The following is a 20,411-nucleotide window of genomic DNA, read 5'->3' as shown; positions in this document are numbered from 1 at the left end:
TCGTATTACTATATATTTTAAAAATGCAACTTATTAATAAAAAAAAATTACTTATATTTCCTTTTTTCCTTTTAAGCTTATCACTTATGTTAAGTGTGGGGAAGGTTATAGCCCGAGGGGACAGGATCGATCTGCGACTTTTCAAATCGCTTGATAGCCCGTTACGTTATTGACGTTTCCATTTTTTATTCATATCCAATTTGAGGAATGAATTAAAAAACTGTAGTCTATTTTATGTAAATGGAGCTTAGTTAATTCCAAGATTCTTAAAAAATCTGCATTTCTCTCATAGGGATGTGGATTGCGAAATGATCCATCAGATAGTTAGCGATGATGTCCACTACTGGCTATAGTTACTGTAAGAAGTATAAACCACTGCCTGCATCTATATTTCATAGCCCATCTATCTATAACTCCGTAAGGCTATGTATTCCTGGAAATGGAACATCTATGTATTATATTTATTGAAGAAGACATAAAAAATATAAAACGATGAATTAATGGATTCCTGAAAGGAGGATTATTATTCATGAATATGAAATATTCAAATCACTTTCATTTATATTTCACTAGAACTTTCTCTTTGAATACAAACTAAAGGTTCTTTTGTTATACCGCAGAGTATATAAGACTTATTTGTATATTATTTACATTTGATCGGAGGCGAGAGGAATTAAATAAACTTGCGGATTCGATACTTATGAAATATATGGTTTTACCAAAATGTTAATTTTAGTTTAATATTCATAATATTCAGGGAGGTTTGTTTACTTGCTCTTTGAAGACTCAATTCCGATTTTATTATCATAAAAGGTTTTCAGTACATCAACTGTAAATAGTGGGAAACCGAGAAAGCGACGCTGAATTTTCATGCTCATATTGTTTTGATATCAGTGGTGAAGTTTACATTAAGAAAATCCGTCATGGATCAGATGAAAATGCACATTTTTCCACCAATCCACATTGTAGCAGCGTAGTGGAATAAGCTCTACCATTTCTTCAAAACAAAACCAAAGTATTTATTAGCCTAGAAGTGACATAACCACTCTTTAGTGTAACGTTCCTTTACTTTTAAATATAGACTAGAAAAGTAGAATATTTTTTACTAAAATACTCGGTAAACTTTATTTTATTTTCTTCTGAGCTAAATTGAAGTGATCTTGTAGTTAATTTAAAACTTGACACTTCTAAATTATAGCTATTTGTAATGGTGTCAGCAGTGTAGAAACATTACTCAGCCTACTTACCAAAATATTGTGAAGAAAGCTGATAAATGAGTACGTGTACATATGACCCCTAATCCACAGCAGTCATGGTAGATTAAACTTCAAATCCATCTTTTTGATGCCTTTGCCAAAAAGGGCTTAACTTGCCTGCTTAGTATGACACATATATGATCACTCTTATTCACTTACGTATATAACTTTTTGTATATTAAATATGTGAGCAGTTCACTTTGGTAACTAAGATATTGTGTATCCTATTATTACTATATTATTTTAATTAGCCGATTTGTATATTTTTACTGAACCGAAGTTTGTATTACTTCCAACTTGCATATTGTGACATATTCGGTCATACATTTTTAAAAACGCAATAAAAACTTTTTGGTTTGAAGTCTAATAAATTTACACAATCCAAATTCAAACATTTTTTTTTTCTTTTTTGAATTTCGATTGTAGATTTGATTGCATGAATTAAAATGATTCGTTTGCAAAAAGTTAAACTATACGAATTGTAAACCGGTTTTGTTGAAAATTATATATGTAACCGTTTACTTGACGTTGTGTATTTTTATGTATATAGTTATACAGCCGGTGTTGCTACAATGTAAAATAAGTGATGACGAGCGAATAACGACCCAGGCAGGCTTGCACGGATTCAAGTAAATATATATCCGTTTGGTTGATTTTACATTTACTCCTTATTCATCCGCTACGATACTCTTACATATCAATAGGAATATTACCGATATGAATATTTAATATGCTACTACTATGTACTCCTATATAGTTAAAGATTTGGAATATAGTTCAAGATTTAGTTGACGCTCATGAAAATGTCAAAAGATTTTATTAGCACGAGTAGTTTTTCCAGATTTTCTTACAATTTCGTTAATTAAATTTATTACTTGAAATGAAATCATTCTACTTAATATCTTAAACATATTAATATTATATGCGCTCTTATTATATGTGTATACATAATTTGCCACATAATGGTATAAATTATTTATAATTATGGGTCAAACTAAGAACCTCCTTTTTTTCGAGTCGGTTAAAGCACTAAAACCTTTTCCCGAATGTAACAAATACTTTTCTGAAAACCGCATCCAAATAGCTTTAGCCAAACGTGAGATAATCGCGGACAAACATACATACAAACAATCGAACTGCGAAACTCCTTTTTTTTTACGTCGGTTAATAAAACCACAAATTCTTCCCCTGAAATCACATCGATAAAGGCACATTTGTCCAAACTTTGATAAACTTATCCGAAAAATCTATCAAATCTACTATTTACTCGGAAGAAATTTCCGACTCATGATATCCGATGAAATTCAATAAAGAGAAATGGACAGTTCTCGAAAACAACTCCGGAACAAAAGGTATGTTTCATGAAAGTCGCGAAAGCTCGCGTTGGATAAGGTTGTATATGTTTGGAGTTTATACGGCTTGTTGAATATTGAAATATCCATATGATCGGAAAATTGTTACCTGGATGCATTTTCCGGACTTTTGGCGATATGATGCTCTACTTTATTTAATTTATGCAATATATCTCATACATAGATATACTTGTATATATAGATATAGTATCCATTGAGATTATTGCCGGTTCTTTTCGGTGGAAACTACATTGCTAATCAGTTTTGATTTCGAATAAAACTATTTAAGATTTTAAATTGACATGGTTATTTTTATTACAGTTATTTAAGACGGGATATTTAGCATGTGTTTTTTTATTTCATGAAGCTCGATACTTCGACATTATCTACGAATGTCTTGTTCACGAGACTTGTGAACAAACTTAGTAGTAACAGTAATAAGAGGCTATTTGGATAAAGTAAAGTAAAGTAAGTAACTTAAGTAGCAAAGTAAAGCAGAGTAAAAGAATCGAAAAGATATAAAAAAATGGGAAGTTTTAATCATTTATTAGCTTTTTTGTTATGCAGTAGTGCTGTAAATACATGTAGTGGTGTATCACACTGCATCGTTCCGTGTGCTTCTGATTGCATTGTGTTTGTGATTAGGTTGATGGTGTTTCAAATATTTTTTTTTAAAATTTAAATTGGAGCGAACATTCTCATATAAAGTGAACTCAAAGTAAGTCTTTTTGTATACTCGTCGTAGCTTTGAAACTTCATAAATATGGAAGTATTACTTCTAGTTTAATATTTTTTGTTGGACTTTATTTTGTTTAATTTTTTTAATTTATTTTTATCGCCAATGTAATAATTAATATGTATATAGTATTTTAAGTCTTTAAAAATGAAATAACAATATCATAAAAGAATATGTCAATGTATTAATTTTTTAGTTGATTTGCGTTTGGTCATGTCTCTTTTGTACTTTATGAGGCATCGCATAGCCAATAACATGCGGTATAAGGCCTCGGCTACAAGCATCCGTAATATGTGGCTCCGAAAAAACGGAGGTCGGTATGCTTTTGATTGCATACGATCTGCATCCTGAGAGAATTTTTAACGGTCGCTAGTAACTAGGAAGTGTTCGGAACAATATTGTTTACAGTATCGTGTGATCCACTCAATACAACACATAATGTGTTATTGAAACACACCACTTGTATCGGGAAAATATAAAATTTCAGTTTCCAAGGTTAGTGACGCATTGTGTATAAAAGGGTGTTTTATTTTTCTTATAGAAGTAATGTCTATGGTAATACGGTAAGTATTACCATAGACATTACTTCTACTATTACTACTACTATTTGAATTTCAATAATTAAAAATAAAAGATTTTTTGAGCTGTGTTTGTATAAGAAAGGGATAATATTTTTAATTAATATTTGTGTCTGTGGGCGATTGATATCATTCACTCGTTCGCTTATCAATATTATTAAAAAAGAGGTATATAAAAAGTATACTATAACACCCAAAACAATGACGAATAATTAACAATCGTTATAAAATATATTACTTTTGACTTACCTGTGGTGTGAAGTTAGGTGGCTGCAAAGGGTTGCAAGTAGGCGGCGCCGCGGTACTGCCATAGTGCTGTTGATAGGACGATGTCAAGATTTTCTTATGCGCAGCGGCGTGTGCGCGGTACGCACTTACACTGAGTTTCATCGTTCGAATATTTTACACTAAAATATATATTATGATACTTTTCCTACTTGAGATACATTTTTCAAGGTACATAATGTATTGAAACTTATATTCGTACTTGATAAAATATTGTATACAGTACTATTCTAGTATAATAAACGAATTCAATATTATCGATTTTAAGATTTAATTTTACTAATTTTTTATTTTAATTAATGCACTGATTTATCACTTTTTGATTCACTTTACGTTCACTTCCTTCCTTTATAGTGTTGTCTTGATTCTGAAACAAAAATAATATATATGTTAAGCGTTTAAAAGCAGTAATTTTTTACCATTAGTGCTAATCAGTATTCCCTACGTTTTTTACTCCTTTAGTACTGTTGTTTGGTGGTAGAATATTTTATGAGTAAATGGTACCTAACCAAAAGGGCTTGCATAAAGCCCTACCACCAATCGAATCCCTTATTGTGTTTTTTACTTGACTTTTTTGTTACAAGGTTTTAAATGAGAAAAATTTGTAACGTTTTTACTGACCTTTCTATTTATTACTCGCCCAGTGATGTTTCATTCAAAATGTTTATGAATCATTCATTTTGATTGTCAAATAATATTAATGGATCTTGTATCTCAATTTCGAGGATAGAATAAGAAAATTCAGACGCTGAACAAAATGCTTTACGCGTTCGATATTGGACTATGAACTCTATGTATATACTGTTAGTGATTAGTATTTCTTGTCGGGATACACAGGAAGTGTTACTAGCGCGACCCTTAAAATTAGCCAATGGTAGTAAAAAATTTATTTACATTTTTTTTTTTTTAAGAAGGAGAACAGTAGCAATGCTTTTTAATGAATAACTAATATTTCTATTTACCCCTCTAAATAAGCTTAAGACTTGTACTAGTGAGAACGAATCTATCCCAATGGTTAGGGTCTAACTTGCCAGTTTCTACATCCCTATCCCTTTAATCAATATGCTATTGGTATTAAGAAATAATTTTGTAAGCTACTAACTTGTTCAAATATATGAATATTAATAGGAATTATATTCAATTTTCTATTAATGAGAGCTGAGATGGCCCAGTGGTTAGAATGCGTGCATCTTAACTGATGATTTTGGGTTCAAACCCAGGCAAGCAACACTATATATATGTATGTGCTTAATTGGAGGAATCGTGAGTAAACCTGCATGTGTCTAATTTGATCGAAATTCTGCCACATGTGCATTCCACCAAACCGCATTGGAACAGCGTGGAGGAATATCTTCCAAACCTTCTCCTTAATGGGAGGGGAGGCCTTAGCCCAGCAGTGGGTTATTTACGGGCTGTTACTTTTACTTTTCTTTTTTTTACTTCACTTCTATAAATAATAATTGTAAGTTATCATATTGAAAAAGCAAAAAAAGACATAGAATTGCTTTTAAATCTTGAATTCACCAAGTGAGATCCGCAAATGAATAATGTTTTAAATAAATTTCGAGTTCTTAAACTAATGATGGGATATAAGAATCAGTTATCGATATTTAAAATTATATTAGTGCAGCGAATAATAGTATTTCATTTTAATCTGTTTTATCCTTTATTATATTTAAAAACATCGTTATAACACATACTAAATAAGTATACTTTTATGCAAGCCGAGGTTTTCCACTGGTAAGTTTACACGTCTCGAGGATTGCGGGTTCAAACCTCGGATAGCACCCCCAAGGTTTTTTATGCTAAATTTGATTTTATAATTAACCTCTATGCTTCGCGATGCAGTCTCTGTATAGTATTTTTTTAATTCAGCTTAGTAGGAGATACGTAAGTAATTAGTAATCATTAATTACCAAATACTACGAAGTTTCTTTGCGTTCAAAAACATAAGCTCATATATCTTAGTCGCCTGTTATAGTATATTATATTATAATTATTACAATAATTAAATTGTTTGCATATTATAAAATCGATTTAAACCAATCGACGATGTAAAATAACTCAAAATAAAAATATCGATACATAACACGAGCGTCACTAGTCGACACGAATGGCGCCTCAGTGTCGAGTGCAAACGGCTGACGATTGAGGGGCCGACAGCAACAAAGCGGTAGGTATTTATTGATCTCGTTAATAACTGTGATATAGCAACGAATGTAACTTTCAAATACAGGCGGTCCTCGTACTTAGGGCATGATAGGGTATCGTCGAGATAGGGTAGGGCGAGATGGGCCAGTGGTTAAAACGCGTGCATCTTATCCGATGATTGCGGGTTCAAATCTCAGCAAGCACCACTAAATATTTATGTGCTAAATTTGTGTTTATAATTCATATGCGCTCGGTGATAAACCTGCATGTGTCTAATTTCATAGAAATTCTGCCACATATGTATTCCACCAACCCGTGTTGGAACAGCGTGGTGGAAAATGTTTCAAACCTTCTCCTCAAAGGGAGACGAGGCCCAGCAGTGGGAAATTTACAGGCTGTTGTTGTTATTGTTGTTGAGGGTATCGAAATAGGCGACATAAATCGAAACGACGTAAGTCACATATTAGATTACTCCGTTTTTTTCTTTTTGCCAATTCCGTATGCAGGTAATCGAAACAATTGACATATGCATGTAGAATAGTGTCAAAATATTATTCAACGTAACTTGAAAAGGCGTAAGTCAAGGACTCTAATTGTCAAACGTCCGTCGTTTCGTTTACGAATTTTATAGTCCAAGATTTTTAGATATCCGCTCTGCATAAAATCCTTCTACGTGATTTATCGATTGGATTATGTCGGAGGGTAAAACGTCGGAGCGTAAAAAAATATACACTACACAGAGATTGCATCGCCAAGCATGGAGGTTAATTATAAACGGTAACGTAAAACTTACCGTTTCCGAGATATGCAAAAAAAACGTTTTCCAAGATGGCGGGTAACGCTCGCAGTTTCGGGCGACAGAAACTCATTTTTATACTTGGGGGGCACCCTCCGACATAATCCAATCGAAAAATCACGTAGAAGGATTTTATGCAGAGCGGACCGATTTTTGGTGCTAAAATTCCTGGACTATTAATATAATACGGCTTAAGTGTTTTTAATGACAAAAGTTGAGAGCGAATTATGAAGAATGTTACGTACGCTCTTTGATAATGATTAACATTTGATAAAATTCCATATTTGTTTAATCTCATATTGTACTGATTATGATTATTGTTATTGTTGTCCATCTTAAGTGAAACTAGTTATGGAAGTCTTATGGCAGGTTGTACAAGTGTGTACGCAAACACGAATGAGCTGTCTGTTTTCTCAATCTCATAATGGGATAGGACGGCCAATCCGACGGAACCAGAATGAGTTCAGACGCAGGACCATTTACGAATTTTCCGAGGCACGGGAGGGTACATACATTAAAACTGATGATAACTTACACAAATAATACATTTTAATTTATTCATTTTTTAAAATCTCTATAAAATTATAACGAACATTATAAATGGGAATGTATTAAATATACTATATTGACGACCTCCGTGGTCGAGAGGTGTGTACACCGGTTTTCATGGGTACGCCACTCTGAGGTCCCGGGTTCGATTCCCGACCGAGTCGATGTAGATTACCATTAGTTTTCTATATTGTCTTGGGTTTGGGTGTTTGTGGTAACGTCGTTACTTCTGATTTCCATAACACAATTGCTTCAGCTGCTTACATTGGGATCAGGGTAATGTATGTGATGTTGTCTCAAATTTATTTATTTGTTTATTATTTATATAGTATATTAGTAAAGATAACAAAAATCACAAACGAAACAACCCCCTCACACAAGCAGCAGAAGCCGCGGGCGGGAGCTTATTGTATATTCTAGTTACTCGCCCTCTTATCGAATCGACACGTGTTAATAATAATAATTATGTTACGTGAGCGCAATAAACAGATTTTCCTTTCTAATAACATTGTCAAAAACTCGTAAAATTTCTCCTTTTCGTTTTATTTCCGAAAGTTTCTTTGACTTTTCTTTTTATGATTTAATTTCCGCCTCCTTTACGAATAAAAAAGTTTTTGTCTATCGTATTATATATTTGTTATTATAATAGGAGTTAAGGTTATAGATTGGTTCTTATTATATGGCAACGAACCAAATAATCTATACCTCTATTGAACTTTTAATTATATTAGGCTATTGGGTTCGATTGAGGCGGCTTTCTCTTCGTGAAATAGTTGTATGATAAGTATATTATAACGCTCTAAATGAGCACAATTATATAGACTTTTAGCACAAGTATTCTAATGATGCTGACCCACACGTCTATTTACTTATTTAATTTAATTTGTAGGAACTAATACCAAATAATTTACCTACATGCACCATAACTTATGAATAAAGTTACAAGTTGTACGTACTTATTCTATGAGTACAAACGCCTGAAGTAGCATGAGCCTGTGTCCCAAACGCTATTCCCTTACTCTCTGTAATACTATAATTGAGTGGAAAGCCAATCAGATACAATCAGAGATAGTGTAGCCCTAAGATCAACCACTTTATGTTTGTGGTAATATTAACACTAAGAGTTCCTAAACTTCTGGCAACTACATAGAATTATCAGTCTGCAGTTCTTATAATTCAGTGAAATTCCCTTTTTGAGCGCCACAGGATCGCTTTCATGTTACTGTAATGCCAGGGAAATGCTCTATGATAAAAATACATAGCACCAATTTGATAACATCCCCGATTCAAATACCAAGTCGGTTTAATTATTGGGGGTTTACAGTCGAGTAATTTTTAGTTGCAGTCCGACAAGGCAGTAATACACTCCTTTCCTGTAAGCACAGTAACCGTTTCTGAGCATGATCTCTGTCCGGTCGCATCGAATTGATGTCATATGTCCAATTCCGTAAGAATTCATTTCATATCTCAGTCGTCAATATTGATAACCTGCTTAAGATGATATGCCATTTTGATACATGACTCCTATAAATTTATTAATTATTATGATCAATATCGCATATCATATATTCAATGTTATTTTCGAGTCTATTTTTACAGAATACCCATACATATAAAGGCAGTACATATACCGAACCTTGAGACAAAAGTTGTTTACGTTTTCTCGTAGCTAAATATTTTTCACAAAACAAATATTTGGGACGTACGTCTTAAAAAATAATATTGTAGAACATGCATGTACTTTCTATTCAAGATGTGTCTCAAAAAGAAACAAAATCAAAAATATTTATTAACCCATATATGTAGATAGTAAATAATATCACGAAATAGAAATTATATAAAGGTATAAATAAAAACACAGCATTATTCGGTTCAAATAAATAGAACGAAATAAATACTGGTTAGGCTATATACTTACGATTCCAAATAACACAATTATAATACACGAATTTATTATTTGGAACACACTTTCTGAACGCACCTGTTAACGCCAAACATGGCCACCCGTTGAAATTAAACATTGAATTTTATGGATTTAATAACAAAATATATCGATTATATGAATTTTCAAAAAGGGAGGTTATTAATTCGTCTGATTTTTTACAGATAAATAAAATGTTGACGATAAAATTATATTTTAACGATCTATAATTGTGTATAAGTTTCGATCGGGTCTATCGTAGAGCTGCACGATATTATTAATATAGATGTAATAATATAGATTATCCATCCACATTGAGGCAACGTATTGAGATAAGCATCTTAAAAGAACAGAGGGCCTTTGTCCAGTAATGGAACAATTACGGGCTGTTATATATACTTGATTACCCGTATTTTAGCAGAGTACTTTTACAGGCTGTGAATGTATGTCTGGGCTAGGGCTTCTCCCTTTGAGAGAGTTTCGATCTAATTTCACCAATGCGAGTTTTTTTTCGAGAGCCGAGATCGCCCAGTGGTTAAAACGCGTGTATCTCAACTGATGATTGCGGGTTCAAAACCAGGCACCACTGAATATTCATGTGCTTTAATCTGTGTTTATAATTCATTTCGTGCTCCGTGAAGGAAAACATCGTAAGGATGCATGTTAGTAATTTCATAGAAATTCTGCAACTGAGGGAACGCCCGCATTGGAATGTTCCAAACCCTCTCCTCATAGGGAGATGAGGCCTTAGCCCAGCCGTGGGAAATTTACAGGCCATTTTTGTTGTTGTTGTTGAGTTTTTGGAAACACGCGTGTACCTCATGTGTAGACTCATTGAAACTCGACACATCTGGTTTCCTCATGATATTTTTTTTCTTCACAGTCTAGTACAAAATGAATTAAGCACTTGAAATTCAATGGTTATCATTCAGATATGAACCTACACTCAACAATTATCTTACCAAACATACATGCGTTGTGACCAATGGTGGCCCATCCCAAGCCTTCTTATTCAATTAATTTGCTTAAAATAAAATAAATACTTTATTCAAGTTTGCTCTTATGTAATTTTACGGCTTAAAATTAAATTAAATGCCACGACCGGCTCGTAAAATAAATTTCACGACAGGAATCGGAAAACCACTCGTTGTTACTCTTTCAAGCAATTAAATCATTTCATATCCGGTATAAAAATAAACGACTATTAACTGAAGAATATTTTAGCCGGGATGACCCGATTCAACGGCCGAGTTCAAACCCAGGCAAGCATCACTGAATTTTCATGTGCTTAATTTGTGTTTGTAATTCATATCATGCTCGGCGGTGAAGGAAAACGTCGTGAGGAAACCTACACGTGACTAATTTCAACGACAATCTGTCACATGTGATCCACCAACCCGCATTGGATATTTAATGGAATATGCTTCAAGCCTTATCAAAGGGAGAAGAGGCCTTAGCCCATCAGTGGGCTCTTAATGTAATGCAACTGTAATAGGATTTTTTAGTATAGACTACATTCATACTTATCACGTCGATACCGAGTTACTTGCTAGTTCTTCTAGGTGGAATATACTCTGAATCGGTGGTAACTTAACACTTAATTCAACACATTTAAAATTATCAAAAGTGTTAATTATATATACCTTCTGCTATAAGTTTTATATATCAAGAAATAACAAGATTTCTTTGGTTGGTATTCCTAAAAATAAAATAGTTTAGATAAAATCTTTCACTGAGTAAACGTTATTTAATCTGTTTGCAAGCAACGTCGAATCCGTGAAGTTTTTAAATGTAACAACTTGCCGATGTTGCAAAAAACCTTCTCAAGTGTAAACACGACCTCCTTTACTTTATACGTGCATTGTTTACGGTTTCCGTCGGTTGTTCATCTGTTTTTCATATGTCGCAGCATTGTATAAATCTAGAAGAGTAATTTTGAATTTGGAACAAGTCCTTGGCAAGACGTTTGCGTAATTTTTTCTATAGCGTAAAATTACTCAACCAGTTATATTTATATATATTTTAATAATAGGTTGACGGACGAGCATATGGGCCATCTGGTGGTCACAACCATAGACAATGGCGCAGTAAGAAACACTAACCATTCCTTTCATCGTCAATACGACACCAACCTTGGGAACTAAGATGTTATGTCCCTTGTGCCTGTAGTTATACTGGCTAACTCACCCTTCAAACGGGAACACATCAATAACAAGTACGGTTGTTTGGCGGTAGAAAATTTGATGAGTGGGTGGTACCTATCCAGAAATATAATCCGAAACTTAATTGAGCATTCCACTTGTGTGAAACGAATGAAATGTGTAGGTTACAAATTATACAGCGAATTTGTTATGATAATATTCAAATTCGCTGAAATTGGAATGCGCGCAGTTATGATATCCGATATTTTGATATATTTTCTTTACATGTGTGCAATAGCGTACGAACTTTGTATATGCAGTTCATAGTAAATGATTATCCATCTACAATTACCTAAATGTTAACCAGACATTCATTCGTGTTCTTTTAATTATGTACTTTATATGTTTACGTGTGTGTGTTTCTCTGTGTGTATGTGTGTGCGTCTCTCTCTTTGTGTTTTTTTAAATGGCTGTTGCTTTTATGAGTAGAATTTCAAATTTCGAACTAAAGCGTCTAAGCGTAGGTATCAACCGATCGGTTGATACCGATCTAGTATTCGTATTATTATTTTTTTTTGTTCCAGTTTGACATTACTTACAAAGCCAATGTCTACAGGCAATAGTAAATATTTACTAGCAAAAATCATTCGATATTCATTCATTCGTTCATTCATTCACTACATCGTTAGAAATGACGATAGCTTGTGAGCTAACTAGCAAAGCGTCACAAAATGAAAAGTTATAATAATGTTATATTTTATAAAATTTCTACTTATTTTTATATTCGAGATTATTCGAAATGTCTTTCAAAAGTTGCATAAAAAAATTCTCAAGTGTAAACGCAGCATTACAGTTTATACGTGCATTCTACATTGTTTACAGAATCCGTTGTTTGCGTTTAAGATGTCCCCGAAAAAAGATTCTAGAAAATGCAAAATATATAGCTCGTATAAATAATAAGAGTCTTGCTTTTAAATGGCGAATCCTATGAGAAACTTGGATGCAAGTAATTATATTATTTCTCATTAAAAATATATATATTTTTATAGTAATGAGAAGAGATTAAGATTCAGAGATTAAGACTATTATAATCACTTAAATTCTCATATCAAATATAATATGATTATGTGATATAAAGGTTTTATAATTTTTTGTTTCTAAAACGTATATTTAAAATATAATACTAAAGTGCAATATAAAAAAAAAATATATAATTATAAATATTCGTACATGTATTGTACGTGCGTGCGTGCGTACGTGTATTTGGTGGTAGGGCTTTGTGATAGCCCGTCTGGGTAGGTACCACCCACTCATCAGTTATTCTTCCGCTAAATAACAGTATTCAGTATTGTTGTGTTCCGGTTTGAAGGGTGAGTGAGCCAGTGTAACTACAGGCACAAGGGACATAACATCTTAGTTCTCAAGGTTGGTGGCACATTGACGATGTAAAGAATAGTCAATATTTCTTACAGCGTCATTGTCTATGGGTGATGGTGACCACTTACCATCAGGTGGCCCATATGCTCGTCCGCCAAGATATACCATAAAGAATCGTATTAAAATCTATAATTTATGTATCACAAAGTATGGACGAACAACTAGTATTCGTATATAATTGATGTAAAAAAAAAACATCGTTTTCACTTATTTTGTTTAATAATTAAAAAAGGATGAATTCTAAATTTGTCGAAAACCTAAATCTAAAAATAATTACCGCACAAATCAAGACCGCTCGGAATGGTGACAGGAATTTTCCCATCGAATGGCAATTACATTTCTCCGGGAGAAAAATGAGCCAACTCGCCCTCCAATACGAAATGTAATGGGGAGTTAAGTCTCTCAAATTGCTTTTAAAAATTATATTTAATCAATTGGTATTTATAGCATCGTGGTTTAAGTGTATAATAAAGATTTCAGATTTTAACCTTTTTTTCACTAAATGCTGTTATATGTATAAACGTTTGAGTCGAGATGGCCCAGTGGTTAGAACGCGTGCATCTTAACCGATGATTGCGGGTTCAAACCCAGGCAAGCACCGTTGATTCATGTGCTTAATTTGTCTTTATAATTCATCTCGTGCTCAGCGGTGAAGGAAAACATCGTGAGGAAACCTGCATGTGACAAATTTCATAGAAATTCTGCCACATGTGTATTCCACCAACCCGCATTGGAACAGCGTGGTGGAATATGTTCCAAACCTTCTCCTCAAACGGAGAAGAGGCTTTTAGCCCAGCAGTGGGAATATAAAGGCTGTTGTTGTTGTTGTTGTTGTATAAACGTTATATATACCATTACATAGTCGGGAGAAAGTGCCTTGATATATTTGTACCTGGAATTAGGCCTCCCGGGCGCTCAAGGAAGCGATGGCTGGATGTCGTCAAGCAAGACATGAGAGCCAATGGACACAGAATGATATTAAAGACCGTGCAAAGTGGAGTAGACTTAGTCGGAAGGCAGACCCTGGATATAGCTGGGATTAATAAATGCCAGGCAGAAGAAGTTACATAGGTATACCAAAATAAATTTTTCCGGCTAATCTCTGGAACGGCGGGACCGATTTTGATGGTATATTTGCCTTCAGATAGCTGATTTAATAAAGACTAACTTAGCTAGCTTTTATTTTAGACTTATATACAAAATAATAATAACGTCACGAACTATACTCGAACGTGACACCTCCGCCGTCACGTCGGTGCCCTCTCACCAACGACTTAATATCACAAAAGCTGTCTAATACAAAATTAATAAGATACAGTACAATCTGCGAAGCAAACGAAGTCGTGGGCACAGCTTGTTGGTGTTAAATATTTAATTTTTTCTTTTTTTGTGGTATAGGTTTGCGGACGAGCATATGAGCCACCAGATGGTAAGTGGTCACCATCATCCATAGACAATGACGCTGTAAGAAATATTAACTATTCCTTACATCGTCATTGTGCCACTAACCTTGGGAACTAAGATGCTATGTCCCTTGTGCCTGTAGTTACACTGGCTCACTCACCCTTCAAATTAGAACACAACAATACTGAGTACTGTTATTTGGCGGTAGAATAACTGATGAGTGGGTGATACCTAACCAGACGGGCTAGCACAAAGCCCTACTGTAACCAAGGAAATTTATTTTAAAAAATTTGTTTTAAATTTATTTCAAACTGTTTGTCGCCAGTAGTTGCACTCACGTTTTAGAAGTTTGTCATCAGTTGTTAGGTATAAAAAAGTAGCCTACCGTGACGACTACCAAACTAACAATATCGTGTCTACTATTGTATTTAAGATGTTATGTCATTGACATACTCCAAATGTATGGCAACAGCAACATTGTGAAAACGTGAATAAGCAATACCTTGTGATATTTGAATACATCTATCAAATACTTACTTATCTTTATATACCTTATCTCATATATTAATAGCGTAAGCCGATATTTTTCCCAGTGATTATGGGATGATAAGTATATATAGAAAGTCGGTTATGATATCATTTGGAAGAGATCCAGCCACAGATGTGCAAAAAATAAAGATGATTCTTGATTACAATTTACTGAATTATTATGATTTAAGAAATATTGAATATTAGGGAGTTAAGGGAGTAAAGGTTAAGGGTTATACGAGTAATATTTGACATTCAATTTTATTTAAAAAAGATTTTAATGTCGTCATGATGACTGACAGCTTAAAATTATATAAAATCAATACAAAATCAGTCATAGGTTTTTAAATTGCTAAAAATCCTGCGAATAAACCAGACCCAGTTGTCATGATTTTTAAATATACTTATAGACCGGGAGATGATAATGACAAAATATTTGGTCATTTGTACCAGTGTGGCGGTTCTTCAGGGGTCTAATTACGTATAGGCTAAAAGGAAAATGATGGTCATAGCGCTCGCACCGGCGGCCCAATCGCGTGGGCATTAATCGAATGCGTAAGAAAAATAACGAGTGTCGAACGATTTGTTCCACAAAAATGCTTGTGTTTTCAGATAGCCGAAAAAAAAGAAGTGGGCGGTAGCGTAATGCCATACTTCTCGGGTGTGGCTTACAGCCCGCCATACCGACGCGAATACATTAATTTTAATAAAACGATTCAACCATTTGTACCAGGCTAATTTTTGGATAGCGTATCATCGTCGAGTAGCCATTCACGAAAATCACCTTGCCATACTTTTCCGAGAGTTACCAATGGCCGCCATACCACTGCAAAGGAGTCATTTTTTTTTCATTCGCCATACGATTTGTACCAGTATTGCATTTGAATTTTTGGAAACTATTTGGCAAAATGTGACCGTTAATATTTTTCCCATACTTCTAGGGGGGGGGGGGAAAGTGCTGCCATACTTGAAATACTTATTTATTTAACAACTTTTTAAAATACGTCTGTAAAACACGTAAAATATTTTTTTACATCATGGCATCATTATATTCTCGTAATTTGGATGCAATTGTACGTAAAAAAATTATTACAGATTGTAAACATGAGGTCGATGACTGTCGGACTTGAGCTAAAAGGTGAAAAAGAAAAACGAAATTTGATGATTTGTACCAGTATGGCATTTAGATTTTTGGAAATTATACGATACGATGTGACCATTATTATATTTGCCATACTTGTAGTAGAGGGAAAAAGTGGCGCCATACTTCATCAGAGATCAGGTTTTTATCTTTCGACATGTTTACAAGGTACAAGACATAAAATAATTTGTTACAGTATGGCATCATCTTATTCGGTTCATTTGGATAAAATTTTACCTAAAAAAAATCCCATACTATAACCATATTATACAACATAATATCTGCTTATAAGACAAGATTGCCGCCACCTAGGTGTTTGAAACTTTGTATTTATATTCGTTAAACCTCAAACTTACAGAAAAAATAAGTGCCATACTGGTACAAATCGTTCGAATTACGAATAAAATCTTAGGATTTTGAAAAAATATTGTTCACATTCGCCGCCTTCCACAGGTATGGCATTATCAGACTTCTATTTATGATCATACAGGGAACTGTTAAAAAAAGTTTCAGGGTGGTACAAATCGTTTGGCGAAAAAAAAACATTACTCCTTTGCAGTGGTATGGCGGCCATTGGGAACTGTCGGAAAAGTATGGTAAGGTGATTTTCGTGAATGGCTACTCGACGATGATACGCTATCCAAAAATTAGCCTGGTACAAATGGTTGAATCGTTTTATTAAAATTAATGTATTCGCGTCGGTATGGCGGGCTGTAAGCCACACCCGAGAAGTATGGCATTACGCTAACGCCTACTTTTTTTTTCGACTATCTGAAAATACAAGCATTTTTGTGGAACAAATCGTTCGACACTCGTTATTTTTCTTACGCATTCGATTAATGCCCACGCGATTGGGCCGCCGGTGCGAGCGCTATGACCATCAGTTTCCTTTTAGCCTATACGTAATTAGACCCCTGAAGAACCGCTCTTAATCTCCCGGTCTATTATATGATTTTAATTTAAATAATAATATTTAGTACGGTTTCGATTTTTAAATACGTTTTTTTAATTGAAATAACATTTATTAGTATGATTATTGATTCGGTTATCGACACTGTATAGTGAGACTCCCGTCACTTCCTCTCGTGGCGCGGTGCGGCGACTGGTACTGCCTGGCACGAGAAAAACAAAAGGCGGTGGATTTTGAACGGGCAGGAGAAGAGAACTTTTCATTCGTGGATGGGCGGTAAAAAGTTAGAATTAATATACAATAAGCGGATAAATAATATATGTATCGATTGGTAAATTAATATAGTGACATAAATAAATGTTATGTGAGTAGTTTTTTACACAGCAATATAAATATATTGAAATAAGCACTCCGAGCATGCTGTATAATAATGTTTTACATATAATATTTCATACGATAAATTTATCTGAGTGCAGTTGTACATTTTCTCTTAACTTTTCGAGCGAAATTCATTGTTTCATTAATTGCTCGCAGCGTGTTCATTTCATCGAGTGTACTACACGGTGTAAATCAGTGAGCAGTGCTCTTAATTAAAGAAAAAGATTTCGTATGTATTTATCGTACTATTTATGGTTTGTTATGAGACCAAATTTCCCACTGCTGGGCTAGGTTTGTTATGAGCCGATATGGCCTAGTGGTTACACGTGCTTCTTAACCGATGATTTCGGGTTTAAACTCAGGCAAACACCACTATATATATGTGCTTAATTTGTGTTTATATTCATCTCTTGCTGAGTGGTGAAGGAAAACATCGTGAGGAATCCTGCATGTGTCCAATTTCATTGAAATTCTGCCACATGTGCATTCCACCACCCCGCATTGGTGCCAACAGCTGGGTGGAATATGTTCCAAGCCCTCTCCTTAATGGGAGAGGAGGCTTTAACCCAGCAGTAGGAAATTTACAGGCTGTTACTTTACTTTTACTTTCTACTATAATAGTCATATTATAAAGAGGAAAAATTTGCATATTTGTGTGTGTAATGAATAAACACTAAAACAACTATGTCGTTTCAAAAATGTTTCCACCATTGATAACATTACCTTGAGTAACATAGGCTATACTTATTGCTAAAAAGGATTAGGGGTCCTAACTAAAACTTAAGTAACGTAACTCTAGCAGTAAAAGTGCTCTAAAACTTCCATCGCTGTACGCGCCGTGGAAACTGTTTATGATATCTATGTCTTCATTAAAATTAAATACGTTACTTAAATAAAAAAATATATGTAAATAAAAGATAAAAATAAAAAAAATATCTTTTGTCTATCTGTGCGAAACTGGGACGGGCCGTTACCAGATTATATATAAACAATGTAATATTTAAATGAATTATATTTTTTCATAGAATTTCCATAATTTCAAGTATTGATTTTACTGATTAAATTTAATGATAAGCTTTTATCATCTTTACGAGTTTAATCCTTCGAAAACAAACGCAGGAAATAAAGTTATGATGAACGAGGACGGACAAGTTGACTCCTAAACAAAACTCGGAACCCTTGATCAGTGGATCGTAAATGATCCAATTAGCAACTTCTTGCTGTTATAAAAAAAATCTATTTTTTTTGTAATCTATATTAATATTAGAACAACAGCAACAGCCATAAATTCCCACTGCTCGGCCAAAGGCCTCCTCTCCCTTTGAGGAGAAGGTTTGGAACATATTCCACCACGCTGTTCCAATGCGGGTTGGTGGAATACACATGTGGCAGAATTTCTATGAAATTTGTCACATGCAGGTTTCCTCACGATGTTTGCCTTCACCGCTGAGCACGAGATGAATTATAAAGACAAATTAAGCACATGAATCAGCGGTGCTTGCCTGGGTTTGAACCCGCAATCATCGGTTAAGATGCACGCGTTCTAACCACTGGGCCATCTCGACTTGATAGATGAGATTCATATTATAAATGTGAAAGTAACTGTGTCTGTTTGTTTGTCGCTCTTTCACGACCAAAATGCTGAAGCGAATTTGATGAAATGAAAAACTTAAACGCCAAGAAAGGACTACTAGGCTACTTCTTTGCATCACACATGCCAACCAACATCATGAAATGCGAGCGAAGCCGCATTCGACAGCTAGTGAATAAAAAATAATAAATTAAAAAGGTTCTAAATTCTTAACAACAATTATCCTAAATTAGTTGCCCGTATTTTTATTTATTATCCATTAATAGGATAGTCGCGCCACTAACAGGGTCCAATTTTAAATATTCACGTTTACTCCAATGCATAAAAATAATTTCATCAAAATCGGTCCGAAGTTCAGTGTCATATTAACGTACAGAATATTTATTTATATATACAAATATGAAATATCATTTTCCTCTTGCCCTTGTACTAATTTGCTTAGGGTCGGCGCAGTAGTCTTCTTCCATGTTTCCCTATCTGACGTCATCTCAAAAGCAACATTCTTTCCAGCCATATCATCTTTCACACAATCCATCAATCGTTTCATTGGTCCTCCCCTACCTCTGTATAAATATGAAATAATGAGGGATTTTAGGATTTAGTTATATTTGCGTTTGGCAAATGGTCCGTATTATGTAAAGTGGTCACCACCGCCCACAAATACTGACACTGCATAAATTATTAACCATTCCTTATATAGCCAATACAACAACAACCTTGGAAACTGAGATGTTATCTCCCTTGTGCCTAGCTCACACACCGAAATAATACTAAATAATAATAATGTTTGGTGGTAGAATATCTGATGAGTGGTTAATTTAAGGGTTAGGATACACAAGAAATATTTTAATAAGATTAAAGGATAGATTACAATGTAATTAGGAATATGGCCTAAAATAATTAAATTCTGTAATTACAACCGACGATTCGGCGTATAATTGTTCTTGTGATGTAGAGAACACAAGATATATGTATATGTTTGCGGCTGCTTGATAGAAATATAAAATATGCAAGAACATTTATTTCTTTAAATAGATCACAAAGATACACAATTTGGAAGAAAATAAGTATCGCATTAACAAAAATAAACTAATTTGTACTTTTTTGCCATCTTTAATCTTCTACTAGTCATCTCAAGCACACTAAATTTTGATCTGCACAAATTTCGTCTGAAACGCTACTAAACAGAATGTGACACTTTTGTTAGAAATTTATTTGTTTTATTTCCATTTTTTTCATGCTTTTGCTTTGCGGACG

General features: G+C 34.0%; 1 protein-coding gene across 1 annotated transcript in view; it reads right to left on the bottom strand.

Moving 5' to 3' along the window:
- Positions 1–4,546, bottom strand: part of LOC124532854 — a 190,930-nt gene extending 186,384 nt beyond the window's left edge. Inside the window, exon 1 of the mRNA XM_047107963.1 lies at positions 4,172–4,546. Coding sequence (XP_046963919.1) covers positions 4,172–4,312 — 141 coding nt within the window. The 5' untranslated portion in view covers positions 4,313–4,546. The remainder of the gene's footprint in view (positions 1–4,171) is intronic.
- Positions 4,547–20,411: the final 15,865 nt, after the last annotated feature.

Source organism: Vanessa cardui, chromosome 10, assembly GCF_905220365.1.
Source record: "Vanessa cardui chromosome 10, ilVanCard2.1, whole genome shotgun sequence".
NCBI lineage: Eukaryota > Metazoa > Arthropoda > Insecta > Lepidoptera > Nymphalidae > Vanessa > Vanessa cardui.
Note: the sequence above shows the minus strand (reverse complement) of the source record. Positions and strands in the feature narration are given on the sequence as shown.